Source organism: Sesamum indicum, linkage group LG6 (assembly GCF_000512975.1).
Source record: "Sesamum indicum cultivar Zhongzhi No. 13 linkage group LG6, S_indicum_v1.0, whole genome shotgun sequence".
Classification (NCBI taxonomy): Eukaryota; Viridiplantae; Streptophyta; class Magnoliopsida; order Lamiales; family Pedaliaceae; genus Sesamum; species Sesamum indicum.
In genome coordinates, this window is record NC_026150.1 from 7239436 (window position 1) to 7262108 (window position 22673).

At 35.8% G+C, this 22673-nt stretch overlaps 1 protein-coding gene across 1 annotated transcript; it reads right to left on the reverse strand.

The window, feature by feature from the left end:
• On the reverse strand, positions 688-17153 carry LOC105163953 (6-phosphofructo-2-kinase/fructose-2,6-bisphosphatase). Its single transcript, XM_011082489.2, has 23 exons — positions 16721-17153; positions 16472-16535; positions 16063-16358; positions 15082-15297; positions 14326-14535; positions 14127-14222; positions 13836-13934; positions 13719-13748; positions 12752-12805; positions 11798-11851; positions 11649-11726; positions 10823-10914; positions 10693-10750; positions 10515-10589; positions 9996-10043; positions 7523-7620; positions 6841-6916; positions 6197-6259; positions 5998-6089; positions 3934-4002; positions 3769-3832; positions 3619-3684; positions 688-1146 (listed from the first exon to the last, which is right to left on the reverse strand). Exons 1-23 carry the CDS (start codon positions 16901-16903, stop codon positions 1072-1074), a joined length of 2256 nt encoding a protein of 751 aa, XP_011080791.1. The 5' UTR covers positions 16904-17153; the 3' UTR covers positions 688-1071.

Genomic DNA, 22673 nt, shown 5'->3' on the forward strand with positions numbered 1-22673 from the left:
ATGCCAATTTAATGGTGAGTAATCAGTAAATACCCCTCTAATACACATACCCTGGTGCATGATGGTGATTCCGATACAGACCCACCTGAACTCAAAATATAAAAGAAAAACACCACCGAAACTTTTAAGCGGACCAAAATTATAACCCGACTAAATCCAATTACTCTAAGTAAACACAATCAAAAACCCGGAAACCCTCACCAAGCTGTTAATAAGCTTCCACAAGTGGATCATTCTACAGCGTCCACTTGTGATTCTACATTACAAGGTGAGAGACTTCAATCCTGTATTTGTTTTTCAATAGCTAGTTTTTGGGTAGAATTCTACCCGAATCATACCAATTGATATCAAAATCATCCACCCCCACTCCCAGTAGCAATTCTGGGATGCGTGGTAAAACAAGCATTCCATGCTAGCCTGATGCTAAGTATCTAGTGCAAAAGTAGTTAAAATAGACGATGACATCTGTATTTTAGTGTTAGTCGTATTATAGAGTACTAATGTGAAGTTTTTTTGACTCTTTAACGTTTTTATAGCTAGCTACTAAAGTACAGTTCTTTCAAGGTCATGTCAAAAGATCTCAGATGCAACGGGTTCAACCCACTACGTCCGTCCAAATTACACATGGATGCTGGTTCCCAACATTTTAACGTCAGCTATCCAGAGCAACTCTGCCAACACCCAGTATTTGATAAGGAGCTCAAAACTTGAAGCTCAAATCAGATTTACTTCCAAACAAATTTGAACATATTCTGCATCTATTCCGATTCCATGGCAAGCCCAAGAATCGCTTACAGCCAGTAAATAAGTAAATTAAGATGGAAAATTACAGGAGGGGGCCATGAGATTAATGATTGTTTCCAGTAGTTCCAATTAATGGTGTATTGACATATTGAGGTGCCAGCAGTTGTAAATTTTATTTCCTGTCTTAACAAAACCCTGGCAGTAAAAGCAATTCACATGAACTGACGACATAATGTTTGTGTCACTTTGTATTACTAAAAGTGTTGAGCTTTGTTAGCTTTAAGGAATTGAAGCTTACTACTGAAGATGTTAAGTTTTCGCCAGCTATCACATGAGCTTGTATCTTTTCTCCTGCACGCCAGTAACTCCCATTTGTATCTCTATTATTGTGTGAAGTGGCATCTGCATTTAAATATAGAAATGTATTTAGAGTTCAAATGTATGGAACAGGTATGCAGTTTCAGTATTAGGATCAGACATCATGAAAAAATGAAAAACCTAACCTCAGGGAAAACTGCAATCAGATATATGGCAACCTCTACTAATCAAGCATATCAAGCGTTTTCTATAATGCTATATTAAAAGAAGCAAAATGAAGAAGCGCTGTACGCAACAGCCACCACTAAAAACATGATACGACCACCTCGAGTCATCCAGAATCACTGAAAATGCAAATGAGCTATTCTAACCTGCTGGTTTCAGCAAACTGATAATGCACCGAAAATCACAACACTTGGTGTAAACTTCTCAGGAACTTCTTCAAATAACTACTCATTTGCCATGATGTGAACCTAACGTGTGATCTAGACCACCTCATCCAGTGTTCATTTTACCATCGCTAAAGACCACCAACAGAAAATCCACCAACGAGAATCTGAAAATTAAATGTACTTCATTCGCAGATAATCACATATTTGCATACCCGTTTTGCTAGTTAGGAATATGGTCTTGTTCATAAATACCACTTTATCTTTTTGGCACTGGGTATTCATGGATTCCTTAGAGAAACTTCAGTAATTCAATGTCGTAAAGGAAACAGTAAAGCCAAAGTAACTTTAAACAAAAATCTCTAAGGGGAGAGCAGAGAAAGTGGAAGTTCTAAAAGTTTCCGGATGTCGCCCTTAATAATTAGTGTTGAGTGTTGTGCCAAATCACTACTTCAAGTTAAAGGTTTCTTCTCATTTGTTTTTTCTTTTTTTTTTTCTTCAGATTGTTGATAATTTGTTTTAGTATAAGTTCCATCAGATCTCAAGGTACCAGCTTTCTTTACCAATGTGTTTCACATGGAGTATTTTGAACTCATAATTGAATTATCTGGTTTCATTTCTTTTGTCGAAAATTGACATCAATGTCATATTGTCTTGTGGTTGGGCATCCCCTTCATTATGTGTCCAGCTATTCAATGGTGCATGTCAGCGTAGAGATTTTTGCTGAAGATAATTGTGATCGGTTCCTGTACACACAGGCAAGTCCAATGTTGGGTGTAAGTAAAGCCTAATGGTAGAATCAACTCTCCTAGGCTCATAGTCGATGGATATATTCATATTTTCGTTAAGTGCCAGTCTATTATGTTTTCACCCATTCCAAAGGTTATTTCTATTTATCTCCCTATCTCCTGCAGAACCATGATCTTATAAAGGATTTGTTGTTCTAAAAGAGCCAGTAGTCATGTCACATCTTAAAAGTACTCTTGTAACCATTACAATCTCGACAATCCAGGTTTGATCATTTCAATAGTATTGTGCTAATCTTTAACCTACAAAGATGGGCTGTTGATAATTCTTCTACTTCAGAAATTCCAATCATGAGATACTCTTAGCTGTTTGTGTAGAGATATACTTATCAAAAGAGAAGAAAAGCAAGGAATTCAGAAGTTCAAGTCATTTCTCAAGTCAGACATTGAGAAACCAAAGATCTAGGTCCCTTCAATTTTTTAGCATCAAAGTTGCACATATTAGTGCAGTATCTGGAGATATTGTGTTTTACATTTATTGAGTGAAGCAGGTAGGTGGGGTCCCAAATTAAAGCCTATGGATCCAAAAAAACAGAATTCTAGACCTAATGTAGTAGATGATCCTAGGTAACATAGTCAATTGGTTCAGCATGTTGAAGTACTAAACTATGGCTAGACTGATATTACTTCTGAAATAAGTGTTCTTTGTATTCTTTGCCAGAAAAACTGTTAGTGAAGTTCATTTGTGACGAGCGTGACAATTGTTTACTCAGCTATTTTCACAAGGACAGGGTTGAGACTAGCAAGCTCTTTACGTTGTTAGGAACATATTAAACCTAGGATCCAGCTGAGGGTGGGAGCCGAAGGGCACCTGTGGAAAGGTTATATTTTTAACATTATGCCACTGTTATTGAACATAAAATTCCCAAGTCATCCCATGGTAGAGACCTACACATCCTCCGAAAGAAATTCACCATCAACATCACTTTAATTTTTATTTTCTGCAATAATTAGATGAACAAACTGATCCTGACCACATACATGACTATCAACAGAGATAAGATTAGATTAGACAGACTCTTATTAGTTACCTAGCCAAGGAGAGGTTAAATAGATTCTTTCTGATGCTAGCCGAAAAAGAAGATCTACAGCAGTTATAGCTTCAAACTACAGATCCTCAAGTAAAAAATTCTTTAAGTAGCTTCGCATCTTAAACTATAAAAATGTCATTCGCTGAGAATTGGTAAACTCATAATACATTCCACCAGATATTCCACGAAGAATCATGTTGATAATATTAAATCTAGTAGAACCGCATCTTGGAATCTGATTGTAATAATTCAATGTATATTTTAGTGCTTTATGTCAAATGCATATAGATAGTAAACTACTACAAGTACTAGTTACCATGAATATATTACCTCAATGTGGGGAACCTCTTTCAATGGCCTATCAGCAAAATAAGCATACAAAGCCCTCAAAACTGCCTAAAAAATTCCAAAGAGATCATTTGGCATCTGAAGCACAATTCTTTTCAGGAGAAAAATTGGTTATTTGTTTAAATGTATAACCTGATGAGATATCACCACAACGGGAGCTCTTTGCCGTTCGAGCTCAATAATCACTGGCTCCAGCCTGAGAAATGGATAAAGGCAAATAACTTGCACTAAGCATTGTAAAGTTTAAGCTTTTTGTTTCCCATGGCAAATAGATCATTAGATCTGCAGAACACGAACCTTTGTATAACATCAAGATAAGATTCCCCACGAGGATATCTGTACCTCAATTTGTCCTTTTTACGTGATCTGTGATACGCAGACAAAAATAACCTCAGCTAATGACCAAAAAGTAGTGCGAGACGCTCAAGAACACTAAATGAATAACTTGGAAAGGTGAAAACAGAAGTTACAGAACAAAAATATAGATTATAGAAAATAGATGACAGGAATAATCTGCTTGGAAAGAGGTTAATTTGGTTTAGTTGTTTGGCGGCTGAGTAATCTAATGTGGAAAAATAATTCTTAATGCAACAGTTGGTCTTATAGTTTCATACAATGTAATGGGATTAAAATCTACGAAAAATAACTAAACAGATCAAATCAATTTTAAAAGCTAGCAGCAAGATGCACTGTTATCCAATCCCAAGCCACTAGAGAGAACAATGCTTGGGTGTGGGAACTTGCCATCAGGTTTTTGGCAACTTGAGCTTCTTGTTCAGCCTATGTGAAAACTTCAACTGGACGTCTCTTATGTCTGAACTTGGGCAGTTAAAAGTGTACTAGAAGCTTCACAATATAGTTTCACTGGTTTCATCCATAAGCTCAAAACAGGGAGAAGCTGTGGCCCCTGATTGAGGAAGAGACACTTATGTGAAATGGACAAACCTAACTGGTTCTCAAGGACTCTGCTAGTTTTCCCAAAACTCCCTCAATGAGAAGATTTTCCAGTGTAAAGGCAGCATTCAATTTGGCAAAAAATAATTCTCATATCCTACTGATGGATTGAAGGATATGGATTTTAAACCCTTAATAACAAATCATTTGAATTTGTTTGGATCATTCTGAATTTAAAAGATTTCAAATTGAGTATAATTTGTTGAATATTGATTGATTTCAAAATTATGTTCCAATGGAGTAATTTCTTTCAACCCAATTGCTTTATTTGAGTAAAAATCCTTTCTCCAAATTCTTCCACCAAATCCAAATTCTTCAATCCAAAGGCATCTCAAGGAAATTCCCAGGATAATACACACAATGTTAGGCGCCAAAAATCTAATTATATGCCAGTCACACTTTGTCTACTTAATTGTGATAACGTGGTTGCCATGTGGATCAATTGATTAACAAGTTCATGCTCAAAGGAGTTGTATAACAATTATGCCAAACTTAGCGGACCTATGGCCATACAAGTTTTAGCATATGCTTGTAAGCCAACAATCAAAATTTAAGGCAAATTTTCAAGTCTATCTTCAATATAAGGTCAGTTTCCTACTCAAAAAGATATCTCATATAATTTGAAAATACAAGGACAAAATTTAAGGGTCTCTTATGGTGAAGTCCTCACAATGTCCATGACATTGTAAGAAGTTGTAATATTAGTTTTATGGCTTTTATTACCATATGAAGCTGGATAGAAACAAAACAACCTTAGAAAAAAATATTATTGGATATTCAGGAAACATATTGTGATGGGGAAGAAAAAAGTTTTTTGTGTGTCAAGGTCCAACTGAGATGGCTCAAGCATGACGTTTATAAGAGGTGTCAAATGGAAGCCAGTTTCTAAAGCACCTTGACATCATTCCCCAGCAGATTAAGATATCATAACACAGTCTTCATACATCACATGTAACATTTTAGACTCAGCTCTCCAAGTCCCCTGCATTTTCATTGCCAGTAGCGGAAATTCGAAACAAATTCCTTTCCCTAGACTCTTGCTTAACAGATTTCCCTCACCACATCAGTGGAATATTTAGATTGTTGATCTCACATGCCAAATTCATAAATGTAATGCTTTGTCCCACAGATGATAACACAAATTATTTTGCAAGCATGAGTAGTTACTCTCAAAAATTGCATATAATGGACACAATGCTTCTTTCTATTTTTATCCCAATTCAATGATAAATCACGAAGATGCGAGTATTAATACTCTTCATTTGTCAACTGAACAGTGATTTAAAAAAATAACTAGGCAGGATGTCCACGGGATGCATTAAACCATTTTCCAGTAGTAAAATGTTCTGATGCAAAAAATAGAAAAAAGGATCATTAGGAAGGGAAGAAACAAGAACTGGAGCATACTCATACTCCTCGGGCATATTTTTCTTTATTTCTTCATATGTCATCCCATCACATACACCTGCATTAATTTCATCAAGTGCACGCCATTGTATCTTCAAGGAGTACGCATGAGAAATCAGATGTCAGTTGAAAAGAAGCTGGCAATAGCTAATAATTAGACTTTATATGGTCAAGGAAATAATGAATGTTATTACACAACCTTTGGGAATCCAACTATCGGGCTTGCTGTTAAAATTGTTCTCTGTAATGTGCTAGTCCATATCTAACCAAAAGAGAAACAGCATTTACAATCATAAACTTCATCAGAAAATTTTATGCATAGTAGACGTAGTCACAATACCACCATAATTCATATTATTGAGGTAAGATGTTGTCTATAGACTACTAACAGAGAAAGTGATAGAGAGATACAACTCATGCTAAACATTCAGACCAAGTAATTTGAAAACAAACAGAAACATTCATTGAAACACTGCCATCTCATATTAGCAGCATTAATAGTACTGCTGACTCCTTATTCCCTTGCTTCACAAAAGCCAAAACAAAAAGAAAAAGGTGATGATCATAATGTAGGTAATAATAAAAAAATGTGAGATTGCAATAGCATGAGAAAAGGCTTCTCTCTGACTTGATTTGTTTCCTAAAATTAGAACCAGCACAACTGTTCAAAACTTTTACCTGACTGAAAGACAAAATAAGTACCTCTACCCTTCCTTTATCATTGCACATGACTTGCAAGGAAAATTTGTCAATCTTAAAGTCAATTGAATTCAGATCACAAGACTTTGCAGAAGATTTTATTAAAATGGACATAGTCTAGATTCAGTAATTGAAAATACTTACAGAAGCAGCCCTTTCATTTTTAAGACGTTTTTCCACAAAATTTGCAAGTTTCTTTGCATAAAGCTCACCAGAGTCACTGCAAAAAACAATAAATTAATTAATAGGTTAGTTCTGTGATAAATGATATGCAACTAATCATTGATTATCTGGAAGAAACCAAATCTGCATGGATAAATCAAATAAAATACAAGAAAAAATAACAAGCATTGGTAATGTAAATTTTCTTATTTCCATGCTAGTGGAGATCCATAATTTTCTAAATATAAAAAATAAATGGAGTTCTTGAACAACAGTGCCAACAACCTATAATTTCTTAATGGATTTTTGGAGCACTCTTTTTTTCTTGACCAACCATAATTGCACAAGTCTTCTTTCCATCCATCACTCTTGGTTTTCAACGTAAGCAGATGCAAATTAGCCAGTTATTTGTTACAAGACTTTTCATGGTTATTATCTTAGGTAAGAATAGCTCAGATTTATTTGAGTCCTTTCGTGGAATGCATTGTTATAATCAAAAAATGAATGAAAATTTTGGCTACAAAGGATTTGGAATGCAGGTAAAGGGAATTAAGAATGTCTTCATAATCCACATAGCAAAACACATATAGCTAAGATATATAATTTGGAACCCGAAGTAAAGAAAGTTAAACAATGATGCTTCATATTCCACATATGAGAGAACCTTATGACGCTGTCACCCCCAATTCGACCTCTAACATTGTCTAGGCTCTCCCCATGCCGGGTGAGCAAAATTGGACGGGGTGTCAGATGCGTATTTACCTGCAAAATAACAAGCAATGACATTTGAAGTCATATCTGGTAGCAGGAATACCTTCCAAAGGGCAAAAGTAGATGGAGAACAAATAAAGTGAATAATGAAGAAAAAACAAATTAAGAGGGAAATTGTGCATTCTGAGACTGCAGCTAATTCATATAATAAAGGAAATAGTTCTTTTCAACAGTGAGTAACTGACATACTTCCTAAACATTTTCTACAATAATCATCTTAACAGAAACTTATACCAAAACTATCATTCTTTCTATCACAATTCAGAAAGTTCTTAAAACTAATACATGGACAAGAATGTTACAGCTTTAAGAATAACAATCCAAAGAAAGGACAGATTGTAACAGCTCCAGGAAAAGGACCACAATGTTTTGAAATATGAAAATTTCTCATAACAGGGATTAAGCATTTGACGAAGAATAATAAATCACGGTTTATCATCATACTTGGTCCCTGTCAATTTTTATTATTCTTTTCTTTTTATTTTTCAGCTAATTATTGGGTGAGTTCAAGTAATTAGAAGAGCTAAAACTAAGATAAGACTATCTATCGGGATAGAAAGGTCCTGCAAAATCCACAAGTATTTAATAATTTGCTATGTCTTGAAAAATGGGGTAGAGAAATTATGTATAATTTTTAAGTCGATCATTTTCCTTCCACGGAGTTACTTTTAAATTGGAACATTTAGCTGGTATTCCTTTGAAGGGATTCTATAGGTTCAGTTTCTTGTATGTTGCACACAACTTGTAAAGCTTATTTAAAATAAAAATGCGTTGGGGGCTAATGAAGACATGAAAACATAGAACTTTATTTATGAACCTAACATTTCAAGTCAATTTTTAATGTCTACATTTTTCTCAAAAATTATGACAACTTTTCGAAGTCTTTGTTACTTATTTCCTAAACTTAAATTGTATCTTGGTTTGTGCATATAATTCAACTTTAGAGGTTGATGAGATGTGATTGTGGCCAGCCGGCAAATGTTGTTCTTGTTAATTATTGAAGTCCTACTATTAATTGTCACAAAACATTACCCATACCTATTTTTAAAGCATGAATAGCATTTAAGGATTCCTGGAAATATTTTGTAACCCAAAATATCTCTTAATTTTTTTAATTTGATGGCAATTATGCAATTTAACAACATTATAATTATTATCATCATCATCATCTTCTCCTAAAGATAGAAAGTAATTTGACATAATAATTATCTCCTAAAGAATAGGACTCAATTGACTTATATGTTCAACCTAACCAAGTTTACCTTGGTTTAACAAAATATCAAAAATAATGTAACAAATTTCCTTAACAGATTTGCCCTTTGGGGAAGAAAATATTACCATATATCTCTTTAATCTCTAAATGGTAAGAAATTAATATTTTTCAACAAATAAGAATTCCTATATCTTTTAAAAACCTCAATTGAACACTGAAATAATAGAACTATCTCAATAGGCTGAAAGTAGCGAAAACATTCAACTAGAACAACTGATTCTATTTTTTTGGCAAGTTACGTATTAGTTTAAAACATTGAACTTGAACTTTGTGTCATCACAAAATAATAAGTCCACTGAATGTAAATTTAGACACTAAATTCCTAATTAGCATCTATATATATTTCTTTTGTACATGTATGTAGTTATATTAATACACAATAGATATATATAGATATATTGTATATATCTCCCATCACCTCAATCAATCAAATTAGAATGTCAATTATCATAATCAATTCTATTTTTAACACCTCTCTGTAATTAGTTTCACTTGCCCTATATTAATTTCAATGCAAGCATTGACCAACAAATGAATCCCATTTCAGATTGATAATAATATTTAGGATTAATCACGGAATATTATTTCAAGGGTTTCCAGATAGGACGAAATATCAAGTGAAGATGCTATCTCTAAAGTGATCATGAGTCATGACTATAACCAATATGCAGAATATGTACAAAAAACGTGTTAAACCAACTGACTCAAGCACATTATGTTATACTTCAACATGTGTAATACAAGTGTCATTGACGAGCCATGAAACTAAACCTTAGTACATAAGAATCAGAATTTAAACTTTATCTTACAACAGCAGCAATCTTGCAGCTCGGAAAAATTTTACCATAGGAAATCCATTACTAACATCTAAAAAGAGCACAATACCCTCCAATCATTCAAAAGAGGATTTTGTCATCATCTAAGCATCTTGATTTCTTATGTTAGATAGTCCCTAGCAAGTATCCTGGATCCTAATACATGTGGTATGGTGAGGAAAGTAAGATCAGATCAGATGAGAGATACAAGCATATATCAATACAGCATTATGACAGAAACACAAGCCAATCACTATAAAAGATGAATTGCAACATACCAGGAAGAATACTATCCGCCCAGGAAGGTAGCCACTAATGTTGTTCACCTGTTTCATAACATCCCATGAAATTGATAAGATAACCACATAGCATTCCATCTAAAGTTTTATCTTGGACAGAGCGACAGTAACACAAGAAGTTCAAGGAAGAAAAGAGGGAAAATATTAGAAAAGGTATATTCTGGCATGATCATACAAAAACCACTGTTTAACCTATACTCTCTCTTTCTACGCAACAATAATCATAAAATGATTATTTTTCTTCTGTTCAAGACTGGGCCAGCTCTCTCCGTAATTATGTTACACAGGCAGAAACAAAATCTCAAGTATCATTCTGTTAACAACAACATAATCCCGTTCCTTACACAGGTCAATGGGATCATGTTGAAGCAACCTTGAACACAATGAAACAATAGTTCACCAAGTTTTTAGGAAAAGTTTAGGCAACTATTGATTGAATAAATAGGTTAGGTGCTGAAATGAATAGATACAATGTGCAATAATGGAAAGGGGATTTACTTGTATTTGTCCACCGTGGCCACTGACCATATCAATCATTTTGATATAAGAGCCTTCATCCACTGGCTCATAAACCTAATTCAGAAGTAAGGCAACCTGTAAAATATGTTTTTTCTCCACAATATCTGTTGAAGAAAACCATCGGAGGCTACCAGCAAAAGTACGTTCAAGGACCTACCTTTTCATAATTTTCTAGTCGGACTTTAAAATCATGATACCCAGCTTCAAAATCTGGCCTGAAACATACCACAAATCACAATGTAATCGTATGGGTGTACAAGAAGAATGGAAGTTTTCTTGCATCATACTCTTCTGCATAGTCCGGGCTTTGTTGAACTTTGAGACGTATATTTCTTTCAATTATCTGCCGATCATTACATAGTGTCTCTAAAAAGATAATCTGTGAGTAAAAAAGCATTGATCATATATCAGACATCAAGTGAAAAGATTCAGCACACGAATGTAAAACATTATAATGACTCCGAAAAGCAAGAGTTAAACAACCAAGGTAAATGCCGCACAAGCCTATACAAGTTTCCAGCACATAGCTGCTTTAAACAATTTAAATGACCATGTCTACAACACCTTCACAAACAGGATAGTACAAGTGTAATTCTTTATCAGCCAATTTGAATTATATTCTTTAACTGAACTTAATTGAAAGTTTAGAGCTTCCCTGGAACCCACTTGCAAAGTTCAAAGTTTAGGGTAAACTTGAAATGGATATACTAACTCCAAGTGCAGTTGTAGGTTTTGAAATCCTCTAGGCCTACAATGACTAGTCTATCGTATTTTGTTAATAATATAAAAAGGAGAAGCATATAGTTTATACAGTACATCACACACACATCGCAAATTCATACACATATATGCAATAAAAGTTCCTTAAGCGGCCCAGAAACACCCAAAAGAAGAAGGGAAGAATGAGGAAACTAAAAGTTCCTCAGGTGGCATCATACAACCATCTTTCACGCGATGCACATCAAGCACATCATAATATATGTAAAGATTTTCACTGAAATATACTTAACACAAATGGTGATAATCAACAAAGGTATAGAGACCTGATAATTAATTTTAGTGAAACAATTATAAATTTCCAGATGATAAAGTAACTAAAACTCAGTACTGTACCTTGCATTTTCCTTCAGCCATTTTCATAAGCATATTTCTTCTTTTCCTTGTACTATTTGTTGCATCAAATATCCCAACCTAAACATCATGAGAGAATGCAGTATAAAGTACCAGATACATATGCACACTAAAAAGATGAAGTAACTTACCTGGCCACCCTCTTGCATCCAAGATATCATATCCTCCATTGCAAGTGCTGCTACCTACTAGCAGGTCATGAATTAAAACTATGCGCAAGGAAAAAGGTCAATAGAGGTTATAAGTAACGTAAAAACAAATGAATAAAAAACAAGTTCACAGCTTGAACTATGTCATTGTGTAACTCCAATATGAAGAATGCAAAAGAAACATTTAAAACTAAATCGAGTCACATTTTTTAACAGTATAATGTGTATCTGTCTGCATGCATCAATGTACAATATGCTTTCCTGTTACAAAATTTCATGAAGCCTTTATTATTATATTTGTTGGTGTATAGAAGATATTTATCATGCTCCTTCCATAGAACAATAAGGTGCTTAAGCTGGTTGCTTCTGTAGCATAGAAGGGCGGGGCCTGAGAGTTTTTGACCAGTAAAACCATTGAGTCCAAACAACCCAAAGTAATGCTCAGGCGCAATACTGTATCCATCTTATATTAGAGAGAGACGGAGGAAAGAGCAAATTGTACAAATGAGCATCAAAATCTGGTATCCCAGCTTCTATGCATCATGTGAGGCAGAAAGGAGGGACGAGATGAGAGAGATAAGCAAGAGAAATTACTTGTTCTCTGACCTTTTTTTTAATTAAAACCGTAGGATGTAAGAATGCAATCAAATGAAGTTTAATCTTTGGAAATGGAAACCTAAGTTATGGACATCCCAAAATGAGCAGCGTAGCAAACAAGTTGGAAGAAAGGAGTCTCAATGAATGTCAATTTCCAAAAAAGTATCTCATAACAACCATCAGAGCATCAAGCAGAAAAAGAAAATTCCAGGAGAAAATCACATAGCAATCTAAGCACACAGTGATAACATCAGCTGACAATATCAAATCGAATCTAACATAAACTCAAAAACATTAATAATTATTTTCTAGTTCTAAAAGCACCAATGGAAAAGTTACCTCATTGCGTGCTTCCAAGCCTTCTGGATTGTCACCTCGGAAAAAATCAGCAGACTGCATAAAGAAGAAGGTTGGTTCAGATCAATGACAAGTAAGCTCAAAGGAAAGTAGAGAACCATAAATGGCAAGCACAGATCGTCCAGTTACATATGATAACAATTGCTGGCCCATTTCTCTCCAAGTTGTATGCCCTGAACATATCATCATACATTGTAATCCCATATTTTCATGGCACCTTAAAGACTAAACTATAGTAGTCATAGTAATATGCTGAAACAAAACATACATATGTAGGTATTATTCCTAAAATATCATGGAGGATGACACATCCAACAGCTCAAACTTCTGCAAAAAGAGGAAGTTAGTACTCATCTTCTTTCATTCTCTTTTTCCCTTTTTCCTATTAGATTAATAGTGGCTAACAACAGGGTAAAATGGCATTTAAAATATTCTGAAAAGGCAAATGGAATTGAGACCAGTTAAGCTATTACTTAAACACTTCTTGGATCTAAGATGATAAGCTTCTTCTGGCTCATGATGAATTTAGCATTACAGTTTGTCTTGTCTTTTTTCCCAAAACAAAATGCAACACAAATATCATGATATATTGAGGTAAAGAAAGCTTCTTAGACTGTGGTTTTGCTTCACTGACCATATCTATAACCTCTAAAAACTATGTCTGGATTGACAAGAATTACTTGAAAAAAGGCCAAAACCTTTCAAAAGACATGCACGAGGCAGAAAACAGCCCAAAGAAGCAAAAGGGCGGAGTTATTCTTTATTTTAGCACCAAAAATAAAGCACAACGAGAGGACATATTAGTTTTGACTGCTGAAGAGGTATCTACAATGTTTTGTATCATCTTCTTTTGGAAGGATGGATAAAAATATTATACAGAAAATTCACAAACCAGTTCTGCTGAAACAATAGAAAAAACGAAGAAAGATATGTCACCAACTGATAGTACCTGGTTAACTCCATGCTTTAGCCTCCGATACTGCAACAGAAATACACAATAATGCAGCTTTCTCTTGTACACAACTTCATAGGAAGACCAAAGAAATAACAGAACACCCCTGATTACCTTCCCAACATTGAAATGTTTGGTGTCATGACCTAACCAACGAAGATACCGAGTAAGTTTAGCTGCAGTGAAGGTTTTGCCCCGCGCAGGCAACCCAACCTGTAGTAAGCATAAATTCAAGTAGCAAAGGTTGACATCCAATCAAATAACCCAACCCCAACTCATAAGGAGAGCTTCCTTCTATTTGAACAACTTTGGAAGGAGCCAAAACAGGACGTAAATAACAATCTCTGACAAAAATACCAGAGAGAAAATGAAAATTTTAAGTATTAGAAGATATGAGGAAATTACTAAGACAATTGCTAGATGCCTGTCCTCCTTTGGGCCAAGCATCTGATCTGCTACAGCTGCAGCTGCAACAGCTCCTGCAGCAGCCGGCATGGAATTCTAAACATACACAGTGAGAAATGGATTAGAGGTAGGCATCATGATGGGAGATATATAGTTTAAGCATTCTTCAGAGTGAATGCTGTAGGTTTGAACAACAAACCTTGGATTCTGAATCAAGTTTGAGATCAACAAAGAAAGTTGTTGCACTTGCTGACTTCACTAGTCTAGGAGATCCTACCCCCCTATCCACAAAGAGTCCTCTATGACCTTCTTGTTTCTGCACAGGTGAAAAAGTTCCAACCGACTTTGACTCGACCAAGCCAGATCCTGAAGATATTTTGGCTGCATCTGGGACAGTGACTTCCATCGGCTGAAATTACCATGGCAGAGTCCACACAAAAAGGAAGACATATCATTATTTGTGAATATATAAAAGACAAGCTAAAACCAAGTTTTCAGATGGTAATAATACATAGGCATGTTCAAAGATCACTTTGTAGTACAATTATAAATGACCTATAAACATATGTACAGTCGTTAAGTCCTCTTTGTATTGAAATGCAGCCAACTCCAACCTTTCATATTAAGAACCAAATTAGGAGGATGATTGCTCTGCTGTCTTGACAAAGGAATAGCAATTCAATTTCCTGGACAGATTACATTCATAAACAAAAATCGCAATCTGATGACAATGCAATAGCAAGTGGAAGATTTTGTTTATCAAAAATCACTCTCACTTAATTATATATTACATGGACAACTATCTCCACAACAAGCAGGAAACCTAACAATCTACAGGAAATTATTGTTTCTTGCATATCAGGTCATTATGTGTCGGGAAGCATGAAGAACACTGCATAAGGATGTTATGGCAAGGAATAAGATCAGAAATGATAGATAAGGAAAAGAACACCACCGTCAGATCAGGTCGATCAACAGAAACACCAGTATCTCTCTGGTAATGTAATGCACCACTAGAGCCATCAGTCTTGGAAAATACCCCTCTACGACTCAAAGACCTAGGAGTTTCTGTCATGTTAGCTGCATAAACCAGACCTGAATTTGCAGATGTTGTTGGAGCTGGAACAACATAATGCTCAAGATCAAGCTCCAAACTTGCCGAAGATCCATTCTGCATTGGAAAGTGTCAAAAGAATGATATGATGGATTTTAGTTATGAAGCTCCATCCAAGAAGAATTTCAAGCATAAAAATTATAAAAGCCGCAAATGAACCCAAAAAGGTTGATTTCACATAATTTCTGATAACTTGAACGGAAACGAGCTAATAATAGAATTGATAAAATTGTGGTAAATAGGTAGCATGTCGAAAATACTTGTTTGGGACATTTTTGAGATCTTTTGATTAACTAAAAAGCTTCTAAAATTTTGCAGTTTCTAGAAAACTTCAAAATTCAAATAAGTACCAATTTACCGAGCAATCAACATAGGAGAAGGGAACTCTTCGCTAATCACTCAACGAAGACATTCATATGTATGATGGGAGGACCATGTTATCAGAAACTCAAAACTACACATTTCTTTATAATATAACTTAAAAGCATAAAGAAGATAAATGCTTTCACAACTTTCCATGTGCTTGAGAATCCCTTTTTCCATAATCAGAACAAAAAGGCAAAACTGCATTCGATATGTTTTTTCTGATCAGAAATACTTGCAGGGGCTACATATTCATTTTCAGCCACGAAAAGTATCCTATTAGTTTAAATGACACAAACCCGAAACCGACAAGAAAGATGTAGAGAGAAAGTACAAGCTTACACGAGCAACTCTCAACATCCTATATGGTAAAGAGTTTTACAATATTAGAAATTCAAGAAGCCATTAAATACTTAGCAGGTCAGCACTTTCTCATTATTTAGTAAGTTCCGTACCTACCTCATTACTGGCTTCCGCAGCTGAGTTTATACTGACGTCTGGGATTCCACGAACGCTAGAAGGCTGGAAATTCTCCTGATATGCTCTCCAACTTGCTGCAAGATCAAATGGGGAAACCCTATCTGCTTTAATGAACACTCTGTACTCAAGAACCGCATCATCGCTCAACTTAAACGTGGCCGATGGCCGGTCCCCTTGTAATGTACCCCCTGTCAATTGCCTGTTTGGACCCTCCTCCACTAAGCAAGGGCCATTGCTATACTTGGGTTTCAACAAAAACTTAAAATCCAACGTCTCTATTACATCACAAAGAAACAGAGGAATAGACAACAAATATTAGACTGTAAAGTTCCGAAACACAAACCTCAAGGAACCAAAGCTCTTGGCCTGAAAATTCGTTGTTAATTACCGTGATTAGGAGGTACAACAAAACTTAATTCCCACATAGACGTCGATTCTCGTTCCATCGGGAGCTGATGAATTCACAGCAGCTAGTTAATCAATAATGCAAACGGGGTAACAATGTGAACCCATTTCATCAAAGTTCAAAAACACTATCCGGAGCAAATTTTGCTATTAAATTAGGAAAAATAAAGAAACCAATAAGCACATAACATAAAATCGAAGGAAGTGGAAGATGGCGATGATTCCAACGTACTGCTTTGGAAGAATCCCAGGAGCCAACGAGGGGTACAGAGCCATAAACGTGGGGTGCAAGTTCCTCTTTCAGCTTGCAGTTCTCCATCTTGAGAGAGACGTAGAGCTGGCCCCCAGCTTGGTCTTCTCTCTCTTCGCTGCCATGGGAGCTACTGTCAGGATTCCTAGATGCACCAGTGCCCATTTTCTAGTGAATTCGATAGCCGTTCATACGGGGTGGGAGAGAAGGACTGAAAAGCAAGAAAGTGGAAGAGAATGGCGATAAGAATGGAATGGAATAGCGGAGTAGGAGAACGATGGATATCCTACTGCCTTCTGACGCCGGGTGGCTTAAGTGCGGGCCAAGAATATAGTAGGTAGGGCCGAATCACAAATTCCTTTATCCATCCAACGATTCCACATCTCCAAAGATTTTAGCTTTACTTTTTCCATTATTATTATCACCCAATGACGACATGTATTTAACGGAATTTTACGATCTCTCATATGAAAGGAAGGTTTGCTCTCGAATGTGTGGTATTATCTAAATATATCTAAATAGCCTCAGATTTCCGATGAGGCTAGAGTGCCTTCTTAGGGCTTGCTAGCTTGTCATATCATGGGTTTCGTAGTTAGAGCACTCGAAGCAAACCAAAAGCTTTGTATCAGAAAAAAAAATATGAACGGTCAAATCTCCTAAAGAGAGAACTCATTGAGATAATTTTGGGAGGACGCATTGGGGAGCGAGGGCTTCCATCGAGCTAGGAAGGCCCAAACTACAAAGTTAAAGTAGCACACAGCATGGAGATCTTTGACGTAAGAGTCGGTGCAAGCGCCTTACAACCACTTTACCCCTAGTGAGAGGTAGGGGCTCTATGTTCCCACTTTTGGTTAATTGGATAGGTGTTGATAGTAGAAGAACCCATTCATATTAACACCCTGGTTGTTATGCCCCCTTTAAGAAAACTATGAAGTAAGATTTATCAACTCAGAAAGCTTGATTGACATACTACTCAGTGAAGCCTACAACCAAATGGAGTTGGGAGCCCCCTTAGAGCCAGTCTACACCTTCTTGTACAACTTCGGGAGAGAGGTACTGCAGCCCAGGAGAATGGTATCCCCCACCCCATCACTGGGCATACGCCCTGGAGGAGGACCTATAAGATCACATTCCTAGCAGTGGACGTTCCATCAACATACAACACCAACTTGGTTAGGCCAACTTATCGCACTATGCAATGATAATGCGCTCTGATACCACTAAATGTCACACTTCTTAATGATAATATGCTCTAACACCATTAAATGTCACACTTAAATTAAACCACTTCAACATAGACCAACCCACAATTGGATATCCATAAATAATCCCGTCATCATAACCAACACAAGTATCAATTGATCTAAAAGTCATACATATATTTGTTAAGTATATCAAAATAGAACTTTTATAATTGGTTCACATCCCATACTTACTTCTAGTGTGTAACTAACACTTTCAAAATTTATGACTTTAAATTTTATTTTACTTGTGAGGAGAACAATGGATACTGGCTCAACCCAACTTGTAACACAAAATTTAGACCTATAGCTTGGTGAGTGAAACCATCAAGATCTACACCTGAAAAATATTAACAAAAGAATAAGTCTGCAATTCAATAATTAAACAACAGGAATCACCGATACATGTATGTTAAGTTAAGTTCAAACGAGACAACAATGGGCAACATATATAAATTATCATCAGTTGGATTCCAACACATCTCATTTTACTTTAGAATGCAATAATCTCATAACATGACAATCAATCACGCTATTTTCTTTTCTAATATGCTTACAAGGATATAATGTCTTTATTTGCCAACTCAGTCTCACCACTCATCAATCAATGTTTAAGTGAATTCCCCTTTGTAAACCACACAGGCATGGAGGCCTTTCATATTGCATTACAACTCTTTTGAATTTATTTTTGCCACACAGATTCATAGGGACCAATTAAAGAGGTATTCACATAATAATTATATTCAATTCTCATTGCTCTCTTATTTTTATATATCATCGTTCTTGTAAGCAACTAGTAAAGTAAGACCACATATCATCATATCTCTTCATCACAAGCATATAGCGGCAATGTCATATAACTCATGGAACATGGAAAATACGCTTTCTGTTCTTGCTTCCACCACATCATCATTCAAAGTAAAGCATCAAATAGATCATAACATATATAGTAATTCATTTTCAGTCCAATTCATACATAAAAGTAATATCAAAAGGAAAATACAACATATATAGGCAATACCAATAATTTAATTATGTTGCTTTTACCATATAATCATTCAACTTAAGTCATGAATCAATCATACACTACTCATAGGTTGTTAGCAACAGAAATCTTAGACTTCATAAAAGTAATATAGAAGAACACATATAGATAACACTAATTATTTATTTACTTCAGTTGTTAGATCATCGATGGTCTTAATTTGTTGTTTGAGTTTTCCCAAATTGATCCAACTCCTAATAAGATTTCAGATATTGATTCATTTTATAATTCAAACTTTCGAAAAATAAGAATAAAATATAAATACTTATGTCACCATGTTAATTGACCTTTTCTAGACAGACTTAACAACATCTCTGTTCTTGAAAGGATCGCGTGTACTGCCCAGAACGCGCTAGGGGAATCGATAAATAAAAATGCATAATAAGAAAATTGAAGCGTAAAAAACAAACGAAACCAAGGGGTGCACCTTTAGAGTTCCCGGGCGTTCGATTTAGTATGAAAATTTATGCAACAATAAAGTATAATCATACGAGGCTATGATGGGAAAATAAAAGTAGAAGCAAAAATTAAAATCAAAATTTACCTCTTAAAGTTCGAGCTTCCAACTGGTTAGTTTTGTTGAACGTTCACCCAAGATTCCAATTTAGAAATCCTCCAAAGATGATCTGCACCACATCGAGAAACGACACCTTGATCCCTTTGCTAGAAAGAATCAAGATTAAAGAAAAACTCATCCTTTGAGAATAATGGAGGGGGCGGCGAATTTTGTGATGGAGGAGGAAAGTTTTTGTGTTGTATTGTGTAATGAATTATTACCATAATAATCATACACAAAAAATATATTTATATACCTTGAATAGATAAATAAGAATGTATCTAGATACATTCTATAATCTATAAGGTAACTCTTCAATCCATTTCAAATAGAGAAGAGTCTAAATATGACCAAGCTAGCACTTTTCAAAAATGCAATTATTTGGTCAATATTCCCTCCATCAATTTTGCTAGTGGCACTTAATCATTGGGCCAATTTTATGTAAAATAAATTCAAGACCTAATGAATTTTAACTAAATCTAATTTAATAAAATTTATTTAATTCAATTAAATACTTAAGCCCAAATTGTCTCTTATTATTTAATGAAATTCAATTCATTAATTATATAAAGACAAGCCCAATTTAAATTAATCCAATTAATTTAAACTTGGGCTATCCATCCAATGGACCCCCATATGTGAGTAATCCAATTACTTACATCTTATGGAATTAATTCCTAATTAATTCCTTGTTCTTTCTCAATCATTTGTGTGTGACTCTTTAGGTTCACCTTTCAACTAGACTTGGGCTAGTATCCAACACTATTATTAATTAAATCTAATTTAATTAATATTTCTTGATTAACTTTTAATTAAGAAAGTCCGTCACTATGGGTGGCCGTCTAGCAATAGTCCAGGCACTAGAGACTAGGTGAAATTTTTGTTGTGAACATTTAGGCTCCTGAGTCCATACGAGTACAGTCCTTTTGTCTACCCTCTCCCTACCTTAGTCTATAGCATGAAATTAGGTGTCGGTTCCCATCCTAGACTAGGCGTCTATGCTTAATACTTGAGATCATGTTACACCATGTTTCTCGACATAGAAACCTCTTTTTCCTATTTGATCTATGATTGTGGCCACAAGTTCATAAAATGTGAACACATCTCCAAGTGCATAGGAGATACCTCTGTCACATACTGACAGGGAACGGATCCTCTTCTTAGAACTTGTCGTCATCACCACATACTCCGACTGTACTAGAAAAGGCTTATGATGATCATGTTTGTGACACAATCACCTCTCGCACAGATCCAAGATACAATCATCGTATGCACGTGACTGTCGTGATTCCTCAAGTTTGAGAACTACTCCCGTACTATTGGAGTTGGGGATTGGTGTCATGCCGACCAAGCCTCCAAGGCTTCCATATGACGATCCCCGCGAGTCAGTTCAGTCAGTTGACTACCTTGTCAACTAACCCACTGAAATTGCATAGACGTCCAATGTCTGTCGCCGATGAAACGTGGCACTCATCCAATGAATGCAATACTTAGAGCAAGTCTCAATGGGATTCTCGTTGCCTAGTCTCGAGATCCTCGACTTGAAATGTATCAGACCAACCCTCAAAAGTTGGTTCCAAAGCCGCCATCCAATTTGCAGCCTAACTACATGGGTCATCAAGTGGTCTGAGGGCATCTGTTGTGACGTTAAATCAGTGATGTAATTGGTAAGCACAACAGATACATGTGTCAAAGACGAATACTTACCATATTCGTTGGGACAATATTGCTTAAATAAAGATTAGTTGAATGGTTTCCAAAATCGCTAATCTAATTGGCTTTTTGGTCACCTATTCTAACTATACAATCTATAAAAATTCTACCCCTAAAAGCTCTACCTTGGGCAAGCATCCTCCTAATAAGTCATGTCTTCCACACAGGCTTCAATAACCTTGTTCTAGGCATACATCCTTCTAATAAGTCCTGTATTTTACAGATGCATCAATAACCCCTGTTTTGGATAGATATCCCCTTAATAAGCCATATTTTCCACACAAGCATCAACATGACCTACTCTAGGCCGGCATCCCCTTAAGTAAGCTTTGTCTTCTGTACAAGCATCAACAAACCCCTACTTTGGACAAACTCTCCCTAATAACCCTTGGTTTGTGCAGGACCTAATAAATATTGCTTTCTACAAGCATGAAAGTAGCCCTAGTAATAGTAGAAACCTCCATCATTAACTTCCCTATCAAAACACAAGACTATACCCCTTGTATGGGCTAAGAAGGCATCTACCAAAAGCATATCTTATATAAATACTTCAAGAAACTGTCTCTTGAAACAATGAAGGAAGGCCCACTCCAGGTGGACACATTTTAGCAACTAAGATCTTGACCCTAAAGTATGCCCGAGACCCACCCACAAACAATGCGCCTTGAAAAGGTACCTAAAGAATACATACCTATGCTATGCACAAATGTAATCCTTCCTTATAATGTATCCCTACATTACTACTGTTTCTTTATAGGAAAATGAACTCTAGAGAGCTCTATCCCTAGAGCTAGGACGAAAGTCATGTGCCCACTCTTAGGGGAGGATCTCTCCCAAAACTAGCCATGAAGACTAGCATTATTCTACTTATCAAAGAATTACCATGCAGATGAAGCTTTACCGCTCACCTAAAGGGGGAAGGCAAATATCACATCTTGTCTACAACACCTACCAGATCAAAGAAGATCCCACTCTCAATCAACAAACATCAAAGTTACAGAAAAAAAAAAACAACCACTTGAAGGCGACGAGCCTCAAAACCAACAGTAAACGTACATAGGAAAGAGGCAAAACTCAACTAGAAAAAGAACAACAACAAAGTAGAAATATTGTAGAGCAGATATTATAAAGCATTCAGGCCAAACTAGCCTTCAATATCCATGTCCATAGTATACTTCAAAAAACTGTTTACTAAAAAGTGGGGGTTCAAGCTTCATTTAGCAAGGGGGTCGTGGCTTTCTCCCCTTTGGAGGGCCCACCACCTTCACAACTAGATCACTTCTTCTCTTAATCTTCCAACAGGAGTATTGACTGAGGTCTCCTCAATGTCTAGGTCCATGATAACGGGGGGCATTTCTTTCTTTTTGGTTGTTTGTGCCA

Coding starts and splice junctions, on each gene's coding strand:
- LOC105163953 (XM_011082489.2), bottom strand. CDS start 16,903: ATGGGCACTGGTGCATCTAGGAATCCTGACAGTAGCTCCCATGGCAGC. Junction 13,749..13,835: donor AACATTTCAATGTTGGGAAG/GTAATCAGGGGT, acceptor TTTCTGTTGCAG/TATCGGAGGCTAAAGCATGG. Junction 4,003..5,997: donor AATATGCCCGAGGAGTATGA/GTATGCTCCAGT, acceptor TGCGTATCACAG/ATCACGTAAAAAGGACAAAT.